Raw genomic sequence first — 12,382 nt, forward strand, 5'->3', positions numbered from 1 at the left:
AAAATTACCAAATAAAAGAATGTATTAAAAATGTATATCTGTTTATAACTACTCATTGATACTATCATAACTTTTAATATAATTTCTATCAAATGTAGGGCAAATAAAATTTACTATTTTGATTAACATCTGTAAGAAGAATAACATTTTACTGAATGGTTACTGTGTAGCTGGCATTTTCCTTAACATGTCACATATATTATCTCCTTTAATACTCAAAATGACCTGAAATGTATTATCCTCATTTTGTAATTGAATAAATTAAGTCTGAAAAAGATTGGGGAAATTGCCTAAAGTCACATAGCTAGTAAGTGGTAAATCCATAATTTATACCCAAAACTATCTGACCCAAAGGACAATTTTCCTAACTACTGCATAGTTTCTCTGATAGATTGAAGCAAAACAACAAGGCTATCTGCAGAAGAAAGTTAGATAAGCTTAAACAAACATAATCCCTCCCAGTTCCTTAAGGACTGAATCATATTTGACAACTCAATACTGAAACTGGTCTATATCTGCCAAATATGAGTCCTAGTTAGGTGGAAAGTTTCTTTGTGCTCTACTAGAGTTAATTAAAAAGCTTGATCAGAAAAGTGTTACCTGTGTTGCCATCTCCACTCTCCATAGATGGTTTACTGGTTTCTGACGGATTGTTCATTCTTGAGTCTGCAATAAATCAGAGGTGAATAAGGTTTTTAAAAAATTGGGTATGGAGATGGGATTGAGGAGTCAAAATTGTGGCAGAAAAAAAGGGTTAACTAATGTAATAATCATATAGTTCAAGGAGACCCAGTGTATGCGTGTCAGGCTAAAACATTAGAAATTATAATAAAAGGTTATCTGGGAAAAATTCAAAATTGCCCAGACCCTGAAGGGATTCACAAATAAACCGTCTTTTTAAAGAATTCTGACATTCTTTCAAGAAAGACAGCAGAACTGTAATCTGAAAAAAAATTAGAAAGTCTGATATGTAAAAGGAATAAATGCTTTGTAATGTGAAGTATAAAATATATTAAAGAAGTAAAACTGGAGAGAAGGGAAGCACCTCACAAAATAAAATGTTATTCCCAAATAAAGTATCTTTCTCAATATGCAATGATACTCATTCATTATAACCAAAACAATCCACGGGTAATCTTGATAATAGATGGGACACTTAACTCAACCTATCAACTAAAGGAAAACAACGTCTAAGATAAATTATCTCCAAATTTACACCCCTCCCCAACCACACTAAACAAGTTAAAGTGAGAACATATGAAATTCATACCTCAACTACAAACCAGTACAAGAAGTTGTACCATACGGTATAACAGATATAGTTATTAATTTCAAAACTGAACTACAAACACACCCACTTAGAAGTAATACTACCTCGATATCCTAAATGAAACTGCTACTATGAGTTTATCATTTCTGGATTATCTATTTTTTTATTTCCATAAAGTTTTCATCAAGCAATATTAGGTATCCCAGAAAATACATTAAGAGAAGAGACAAGAACTCTCTGCTGTCCTTCTAACTCTTTGAAAGGGTAAGAAATGGAACATACAGAAATCTATCTCTTATTCTACTACTGTAGACTCAAACTTAGAATATTTATAATCAAACAAATTTACTGTCAAATAAGTTCAGCCTTTCCCCCCATTAACTTATTTAGTGGTTAAATAAGTTAAAACATTTAACTACAGTTATTAACAGAAAACAAATGTTTAAACTATATTGTGTTTTTGACCAAAGAGCACATTTGGTCATACGCTTAAACATCTAACTAGGAAATCAAAACAATCACTAGATAGAATTCTCAACCACGTTCTTCACAGTCAAATTATCCCCATGGATAACAAATGAGAAAAAAACATCAGGAGTCTTTCTTTTATAAATTTCATTTACAACAAGATGTTTAATAGCTTTTCTAATACAGTAAGTTTCTGTAACTGATGCTTGTCTTATGGGCTTAGGTAGTTCTGTCACAACTTTGGTTTGGTTTTCTAATGTTCAAAGGGTTCAAATTCATATGCTTGTGGTTGTAAATGAGGGCAGTTCTACAGCTTGCTTCTCCTCACTGTCCAGAGAAATCTAGATGTCATCTGAAAGCATACTAAGATTTGAAAGGAAAAGGTGTATAATTTAGTGAAAATGAGCTTTTGAATGACAACCAAAATCTTATGAAAGTCAACAAAGATCACAACAAATGTAATAGAATATACCATTAACATACACACTGCTCAATGTTTCCTTTAAATGAATTTTAATGGAAAGTAGAAAAAACGATGAATCAGTTAACATTAAGAAATAAAGCAGCACAATTCTTAACGAGTCATAAGCCCCACCTTGTACAATTCATATTCTAATTTTCCCATCTAAAAATTAAAGATTATGTCACAGGGATTTTAAGTGAATCTTCTCATAGTCTACTGAATTGTCAAGAGCTTCAAAAGCATTAAACAAAACTATTTCACATACACACAAAAATAAAACATTACTTCACATACACACAAAAATAGAGTTGTACAACAATGGGAAGACTGTTTAAATAATGTTTACTATTAAGTGAAAGTAAAAGATATAATTTCTCATTCTAAAATGAACTGTTAGAATCTTCCAAAAAGGTATTTTTCTTTCCTTTTTTTAAATTCCCAACTAGGTAAATGTCAAAGAGTAAATAAAAGATTTAATTCCTGACATAAATTTGTTGTTTGTGTCATTGACCCTTTCCATAGTGGCTTTTACTGCGCTGGGCAGATCCTGCTACCCTGGGTTTAGGCCATGCCTTCCACATAAGAATTCAAACATTTTCAATATGAAGGTGACAGGAGTAGCCTCAATTTTCAAGTGTGGAAAATGACAATATACAAAAAAAAAAAAAAAAAAGTCATTTGCAAAAGTTTTAAACGTAAGATATCCAAGTCCTAGAGTTCATATCATTTAACTTTCCAGGTGACTAGAGTAACTTTAAAAAGTCTCAAAAATTCTACATACAAACAGACAGAACTCCACACAAAATATGACCACCGTTAGCCACCGTATATCTAAAAACCAAAGTGCCTTGATTTCTTTGAAATCTCTGTCACCAAAGATGGTTTAAATATATTTAAGCTGGCATCTTCCTCTCCAAAAGGCTTGCTGCTCTATGGAGAAAACTCTAAAATGAGGTTTTCTAACATTCAAAATTGTAGTTATCTACAGCACATACTTGATTTAAAAAAATAAGAGAGACTAATCCTAGCAAAAATTTGAAAACAGTTATTAGTTTCTAAAATCTGGAAACTGATCAACAGATCTACTGCAGCAACCATTACAATTACCCTCTTTATTAACATTTATGAAAACTATTCTGCACTGTGACTCAACCTTATTTTTCATGGAGCATTTTGGTTTTTGTATAAGACATTCTCATTAGGTATGAAAAACATTTTTATTAATATGTATATATTATCTATTACAGTTATGCCTTGTTTCAGATTTAAGTTGTCTTTATAACTACATGAAATGTTCTCAATAGGAATTTCCAAAAAGCAAAAATGTTCATTCAATGTAAATTCACTGTATTTACTAATAACACCCTCTGAACCAGAAGAGCTAGTCACAGGGAGGGACCCACTGAAAATTCAAGTAAGCTTGTGCTTTGCAAATGCTTTCCTCCTTCCCAGCTCAGTCCAACTCTCTCCCTCCCCCTACAAAGGCTGCATATGCGATTAAGCATTTATGCATAGTCAACCCCACACATGCTATTTCCATATTAAAGCTTCTAAGAGAAGAACTGTGCTGGTACCCACCTAGAACATAGTCACTGCAGTCCAGCATTGCTGTGAAATCTTCTAGAGGAGCAGAGAGTCCAAACAAGGAAGAAACAGGTAGCGATTTGGGGTGGGGAAAGAAGGTACTACTATTTCTAACAAATTTACACTATGTTCTTAAGAGAAAAAGGTGGGGAGTGGGTAGGGTGGAAAGTGGATTAAGGGGAAAAGCAAAATACAACTTCTGTTACACCATAGCAATCTTCAACTGAATAAGGAAACTTCAGTTGCTCAGAGGAGTTTTAGTCTCTCCTATCAGCTAGGACTGACATTGTCAAGGCAACTGAAGCATGAAAAAGTTCCTCTTTTTGTAATAAAATAGAAACAAAGATTGCAGCTGGCAGTTTCCATAATGAAGCTTAATCAGTATGCGCGTGATTAGGGCCTTATGCAAATCTCTTCTCGTTAGCACAGCAGCCAGCACTTTGAAGTCCATGAACAATTCATTTACAGAATATACTGAAAGCACTCCCTGCATAATTTAAATCGTTGCATAAATATTTATCAGTCCATTTGCATATTAATTGGCAGTGCATGAAGGGAAAAATTATCTCCTGAGTGCCAGCATAATAATTAGGAGGATAAAATGAGACTTCTTCCAATGGCCTGGCTTCTTGGACCTAACTGAAGATAGTACCGGGGGAGAAGGGAGGTACAGGAGACAGAGTTCTGTTAAAATGCCACTTAAATGACACGTACAAATTAGAAACAACTCTACAGACTTAAGCACCTTTAATCTTATTCCTGCTGGCAACAATGACTTCAGTAATAAGAGGATTTGCAAAAAGCTTTCTACACAATCCAAATAATCCCAAGGAAACAATTAGCAAGGTAGAAGCAGAACACAAGGCTGTCAAGATGGTGCTAGTCTACTGATAGGGAATTTTCCAATGCTTAACACACTTCTGTCAAGAGAAAGTCCCACTTTAAGACATGGCAACAGTAAACCCAAGAGCAGTGCAAAGTGTATAAAGTGTCTTAAAGAGTGTAGAAATTCATTATCTACAAATCTTTTTATACTACCAAATTAACAGAATAGATTAGCTGAATGCGACATATTATGCAGTAACCTTCCCCCAATGAAAATCTATCTCAAGTAGGAAGAAGTTTGTTACTTAGAATCTCTATTGTCAAAGGGTGGGCCATGTAAATTGCGGAATTACTTAGTATTTTCAAGTAAACTTCACTTAATGAACATACATACGTACATATATGTAATCCTTACTAAACTGTGTTTATTTAATTTAAAGTACATTTACAAGGTAGGTCAACAACTCAAAATTGTTAAGGCATTATAACATGACAACATTACAGCCTAATCATCATAGACAATTCAGAAGATTTATTTTAAAAACCTATGGAGTAATAAGCATTATTACCCTTTTCTTTCCTTAAATATTATTAAAATAAGGAAACTGAGGCACAGAGAACTAAAACACTTTATCCAATGTCACACTAGTAATTTGGAGTCAGGATTTAAAACTAAAATTTTCTGACATCAGAATCTGTGCTCTTGGCTATTCTTATGCATTATAGATGAGTTACACACGTAGGGAATTGCTGGGAGGTGGTAAACATACTGAATAGTTTGTTCTCAGTGCAGTGAGGAAACCAGTAAATGGTGGCAAAGGCATTGTGTTTAAACGTCAGGTGTGTACAGATATACAGAAGACAGCCATAGATTTGAGGAGAGTTCTCAAATATGTCATCCTACTAATAACTGCTTTTATTTAGAAGTAGTCTTCAAGAATATCAAACAACTGATTTTTAAAATATGTAGGCACCTTTTCCCAACATTAAGGTTGAAACTTTTCTCAACATTCATATGAGGAAATGAAAGACGATGTTTCAAAAAGAGGCCTTTAAAAAGATTCCCCTGCAAGTCAGCAGAGGAGCAGAAACCTTAAACTTTTGGATCAGCACTCCGTATTACTAGTTTTTCTGTTTTACAGAATCACAAAATGCATATGAGGAGAGAGTTTGGGGGGAGAAACTTAACACTGCCATTTAGTACCTGTAAGACCTGTTTAAGTTCCTTCCCTCTTTGAGTCTTAATTTTCTCATCTATAAAATGATGATGATATCCCTTTCATGAGGTTATTGTGAGGTAAATGTTTTCATGCTTCTCAAATAAGAGTGTGGACTGGAGGACTGTGATGCAGTTGTGCCAGGGCAGACATCAAGTCACCCAATAAGCATGATCCATCTTTTGAAAGCATCAATATAATTTAATATTTCACACTACTTTCTATTAAAATAAGAATATATCATAGAAGAGAATACAAATTTCAAATGAGTTTTTAAGGTAGAATATGTTGGATTATACAAATTCTCCTTGGTGAGAAAAGATGAAAAGCAATGGTGAATGTGTCTAGGTTATAGTAGGTATCAATAAATGTTTATCTCCCTCCCCTTCTGCCTTTACGAAATTTTAAATTTATTGCTTGCACCTATAAGATATTTCTGCAACTTACCATCTTCCCTTTTCTACTTTATGTAATAACATCTTTAAACTACCTTTCTAGTGGCAGTGTAGTCTTTCATATATTAGCTAAGGATGACTTGGAGCCAGACAAACATTGCTGACAAAGAAATGTGTCTGTACCCAACAGGAACAGCACCTTTCTAGTGAAATAGCCTCCCCCTAGGCTAAGAGAGTCCCATAGGGCCTGTGTACAGCAGGGAGGCTATAGTTTACCAGCCCACATAGGCTACTATTCAGCGTGGGACCTCCTTCCCCTCTACTGCAAAGCTCACCCAGGAAAAAAGCTCACTTTGCTACAGTGGGAAAGAAAAGCAAGAAAAACCCCTTTCTGCCACTCTTGATCTAGGTACTCCATTAATTTCAGAGGGCAAGTTTAACCACCAAGAGTTTGTCCAAGCCTCTACAGATGGATTGGGAGAATGGCCACCATCTCTCGCCTGTACTCCCCAACCATGGCACATTTATGTTCAAAAGAAGAAAATAACAGCTTTTCCCACAAAGTTCAGATGTTCATTTCACTTGGTCATCTGTCTGAAATATTAGCAAAGAATCACTTAGATTAAAACTTAGCCTAGGAAGAACACCCCTTATACAACGGAAAACCATTTCTGAGAGGTTTGTTGGATTGCTGGTCATTCACACTTCAGCATGAATTAATACAGTCCCACTACTTTCATTTAACACCTAGTTCAGGAGTTGATTAGTGAGGCAACAGTTGTTTCTACTAGAAAAGTGGCCAATAAATACTCTAATAAAATAACTGATGTTTAGAAGACCTGGATTGGGAGTGGGATAATAGGGGTAAAGGGTTCACAGAAGGTAGTAATAACAGGAAATAGTAGTGACAGATGGAAGTATAAAAAGGAGCTGAAAGGGCAAAGTTCAAACTCATGTATTTCACAATTATACCTAAAATGTAGCAGTTTTTTTTTTTCTAAAAGAAGGGACAAACGCTCTTCCAGGACCCCAGAATTCATGGCTAACACTATTAGTATGAAAATACTTTTACACTCATGATCTTATGGGCCAGTGTAAGTATCATTAGAAATGAAATTGAGGACAATGACAACTAAATCAAAGTAGTGTTTTAAAACGCAACTTTTTATACAAGATTAAATTGAGATTGGCCTATACTCTGCCTTACTAAATCATTAACATCCAGCCTGGTCATCCTGTATACAAATAGCCATTGGTACACTCTATTCTGTACTGACTGTACAACTAGTTGAACAGGTAGAAACATTTGACTCAACAATTATTCCCGGTTACCTCCGTTGTATGTCATGGTGGGGAGTCTGTACCTTTTAGTTTCACTGGTTTCACCCCAGGCAATCTCAACAGTACACCAATATCCTTTCTAACTTCTTTTCCAATCTACCAATAATTTAGTGTCTTATTACTTACAGAAAACAATATTTCTTCAACATTCAGTAATAAAAATAGTTAAGCATTACAAATAGTTACAAAAAAAGTCCAAAAAATCCATCAAACACATATAGCCTAAAATAATTTTACTAATGTCCACCAGTGAAAGAACATTCCAGGATCTGAAAATTTTAGACACAGAATCAAGTGATAGGTATTGGCACTGTCAATATTCTTGTGCACTACATCGCAGAATATGTAAATGATACTCTCTAACGTTGCATTACGGGCTCTCAGTGCCAAAAAAAAAAAAAAAAAAAAAAAATCTTTCAAAAATCTTTCAGAATAACTTAATAGAATTTCTATCATTTACTAAAAATCTAGATGGGCAGATACCACAAAAGAAATGTACTTTATCAACGTGGTTATTAAGCACTGCCAAATAACACGCAATCTGAAGGATAACCTTACTCCATAAAAAGTAAACTGAGGCCTAGTTAATGACTCTTAGGGTCACATAGCTACTAACAGAGAGTCAGGGTATTGTGGGGCTGGGGACTCAAGCAAAATAAGGAGGCATAAGAGGAAGACGAGTAAAATGAAATACGTAAAAACTCTTATCCCATGAGACTGAGATCAGTAATTGGTTGGTTGAACAAAACCATCAACCTAAATATCATAAACACATGTACATAATCATTTTATTTTAACCCAAAGCATATCAATATGCACTTATTCACCAATCTTTTGGGCCAAAGCCTTTTCTTTGAGTTTGGATCCAAACTCAAAAGTTTTTAAGCTTTTCACTGAAAATCACATTTTCATTTTACATTGCACACATATGTATAGACTTCTAAAAACTCAAGAAAAGCTCCATAAAACAATGCTCATTTCCAGGTATAAACGTACTGTAATGTGTTCTAAAATATTTCTTTAAAAAAATTGTTGACTTCAACCCATTAAATTGACTTTATGTCCTACAGATTAAAAAACACAGCTTTAAAAGTGGGGCAAGAATTATAAGACACATGAGGCAATCTGAGTGCATAATCCTTTTCTATTTTTTTTTAAGAATAATTTATCCCTACTATTTTATAGCTCTCTTGCACATATCTAACTCAGCATTTTTTAGTAATTACCCTTTATCAAATCTTTCCAAAACATTTAACTTAATTTTCACAGAAACATCATCTCTTTTTCTATTCTTCTCCTTGGTTTATGCAATTATTTAAATTTTAATTAGGCCAGTTGTGGTGGCATATACCTATAATCCCATTACTTTGGGAGGCGGGGGCAGACAGATCACCTGACCTCTGGAGTTTGATACCAGCCTGGCCAACATGGTAAAAACCCATCTCTACTAAAAATACAAAAATTAGCCAGGTATGATGGCATGTGCCTGTAGTCCCAGCTACTCAGCAGGCTGAGGCACGAGAATCCCTTGAACCTGGGAGGCAGAGGTTGTAGTCAGCTGAGACTGGTCCACTGCACTCCTGCCTAGGCAACAGAAAGAAAATCTGTCTATAAATAAATAAATAGTGTGATTAAAATTAGTACAACTAGCAAGGACAGTATTGGGAGCACAAACAAGTAAACAGTTCTTGGTAACTTTACAACTGGTAAACATACCATGGAGTAAGTCTTCAGCATGCTATAGGGAATCAGATAGTGCTTCAAACAGGAATGGGCTGTCAGTTAATCTCATCAAGTCATTTAAGTGGTGGTTCATTAAGAAAGCTTCGACACCGGAAAACAGTTTGAAATGGCATGTTTCTGGTCTCTTTTAACCTGTGCTATATTACATTTTTTACAGCTATTTACATGGCCCATCTACTGTTCATGCTAACAATCTGGAATTCTTTAAAACTCAACCTATTACAAAATCCAATCCTGAATTTCTTGGTTGTAAAAGCTTAAATCTTTGTGTAGCTCTATTAAAGTTTTACCAATCCACTAAACTTATCTGTCTAGCCTATCCTACCATGCTGTTTCTCTACCTCTGTAACTTTCATTCTAAAGTGTTTTGCCAAGTCATTGATTTCATGCATTAATGCATTCGACAAATATTTACCAAGTGCTGTCAGGGACAGGGATAGGAACTGGGAAGACAATGATGAGCTACAGAAAGCTCATAATTGAGTAATAGAAATATTAAGCAGGCTGGGCACGGTGGCTCATGCCTGTAATCCCAGCACTATGGGAGGCCAAGGCAGGTAGATCACCTGAGGTCAGGAGTTTGAGAACAGCCTGGCCAACATGGTGAAACCCTGTCTCTAAAAAAAAAAAAAAAAAAAGAAATATAGCAATCAACAAAAATGTGTAATTACAAACTGTGAACATTCCAGAAAGAAAAAGAATAGGTCACTACAGAGTTTTAACATAGGCCTATATAGTAATTTATCTTGACATCGTTGTCTAATATTAGAGTTCTCGCCAGGCACAGTGGCCCATGCCTCTAATCCTAGTACTTTGAGAGACAGGAAGGAGGATCACCTGAGGTCAGTAGTTAGAGACCAGCTTGGCCAAGACGGTGAAACCCCATCTCTACTAAAAATACAAAAATGTAGTCAGGCATGGTAGTGCACACCTGTAGTCCCAGCTATTTGGGAGGCTGAGGCAGGAAAATTGCTTGAACCCAGGAGGCAGAAGTTGCAGTGAGCCGAGATCGCGCCACTGCCCTCCAGCTTGGGTGACAGAGACTCCATCTCAAAAAATAAAAATAATGTTAAGAGTTCTCCTATTTTGACAAATAAAATGTGACTTTTTCTCTGATTCAATTTCTTAAATCCACAAAAAAATAAGCTTTGTTTTGCTTAAAACCCAGGCATTTATTATTCTTATCCATTTTTTAAACTGTTCCATTTCATTTCTGATATTGGTAATTTATGTTTTCTCTGTTACACTTAGGCTTCCAGAATCTGTGTAACAACACAAAGGTAACAAATATCCTCAAGTTCTATATCAGATATAAAATTTAAACAAACATTCCTCTTCATTCAATTAAAATGTTCTTCAGACTAATCAGATGTTAACATTTCTTAATAATAATAAAACAGTGGCAGTCATTCCATAAACACTTATTAACCTTGATATGTCTAAAATACCCTTCTCTTCCCTGTACTGATTTGTGAAAAGTCTACCTATCCTATAAAAACTATTCAAAAGCTATGGCCGCAGGTCTTCTCTCATTCTCCTAGTTATCAAGGAACTACTTCTTCCTCTGAAATCCTATAGCAATTATGATATCCCTCTCTTTTGTTTTTGCCTTTTTATTTTGAAATTATTACAAATGCAAAGGAATCTGCAAAGATGGGTCCCATGTACCATCCACTAATTTCGCCACTGGTTTCGTCTTATGTAACTACAATATATTAAATCCAAAAAATTGATATTAAGTATGCTTCTATGTCACTTAAATGTCACATGTGCAGGGTCATGTAACTATCATTACAATCGATACAAAACTATTTCATCACAAAGAATTCTATCCTGCTACCCCATGACAGTCACAACTACTCCTATTCCTCTGGCTAATTCCTGACAATCTGCTATTCAGCTTTATAACTGGTCATTGTGGTAATGTTATACAAATGGAAACATACAATAAGGTAACCATTTGAGATTGGCACTTTTTATTCAGCATTATGTATGTCTTTGAGACCCAACCAAGCTGTTGTGTGTATCAACAGTTATTCCCTTTTCTTGTGAAGTATTCCATGGTCTGGATGTCCCATAGTTTGCTTATTTTTTAAATTTCAGGATTTTTTTTTTTTTTTTTTTTTTTTGAGATGGGGTATCTCTCTGTTGCCCAGGCCCAAGTGCTGTGATGAAATCATAGCTCACTGCAGCATCAAACACCTGGGCTCAACTGATCATCTGGCCTCAGTCTCCCAAGCAGCTGGGACTAGCAGCAAGTCACCCCACCTGGTTAATTAAAAAAAGAAAAAAAAATTTTTTTTTAAAAGAGACAAGTTCTCACTATGTTGCTCAGGCTGGTCTTGAACTCTTGGTCATGAGCCATCATCCCACTTCTGTCTCCCAAGTAGCTGGGATTACAGGCATGAGCCACCATGCTCAGCAATGTCCCACTGTTTGTTAGGCATTCACTTATTGAGGTACTTTTTGGCTGTTTCTAAGTATTAGGCTATTAAAATAAATCTGCTGTAAACTTTCGTACATAGGATATACAGAGGATAAGAAGTCCACACTGGGGGAAAATATTTGCAAAGCACATTTCTGATACAGGACTCATATATAAAATATGTAAAGAACATCTGTAGACGTATGTGAACATAATGTTTTACTTCTCTGGGATAAATGCACAGAAGTGAGACTGCTAACTCATAGGCCATGTGTATGCATTAGGCCATTCTTACACTGCTATAAATAAATGCCTGAGGCTGGGTAACGGATAAGAAAAGAGGTTTAATTGGCTCAGGTTTTGCAGGGTGTATAGGAAGTATAGCAGCATCTGCTTTTGGGGAGGCCTCAGGAGGCTTATAATCATGGTAGAAGGTGAGGCAGAAGCAGGCATGTCATATAGCAAAAGCAGGAGCAAGAGAGACAGAGGTTGAAGAGGGAGGTTGCCACACACTTTTAAATGACCAGATCCCTTGAGAACTCACGATCAGGAAGACTGCACCAAGCCATGAGGGATCCATCCCTATAATCCAAACACCCCCCACCAGGCCCCACCTCCAACACTGGGGATTACAACTTGACATGAGATCTG

General features: G+C 35.6%; 1 protein-coding gene across 3 annotated transcripts in view; it reads right to left on the reverse strand.

Annotated features, from left to right (window-relative positions):
* Positions 1-12,382, reverse strand: part of POU2F1 (POU class 2 homeobox 1) — a 182,092-nt gene that overhangs the window by 80,858 nt on the left and 88,852 nt on the right. For 2 of the 3 annotated variants that reach the window (XM_032291508.1, XM_032291510.1), the window contains one exon: positions 601-666. In XM_032291508.1, the coding sequence (XP_032147399.1) occupies positions 601-666 (66 nt within the window). Of the gene's footprint in view, positions 1-600; positions 667-3,779; positions 7,935-12,382 lie in introns of those variants that run through there. The other variant, XM_032291509.1, reaches the window with a different exon arrangement.

The sequence above is a fragment of the Sapajus apella genome, unplaced genomic scaffold (assembly GCF_009761245.1).
Source record: "Sapajus apella isolate SASKATOON/1434 unplaced genomic scaffold, GSC_monkey_1.0 scaffold25, whole genome shotgun sequence".
Taxonomy (NCBI): Eukaryota; Metazoa; Chordata; class Mammalia; order Primates; family Cebidae; genus Sapajus; species Sapajus apella.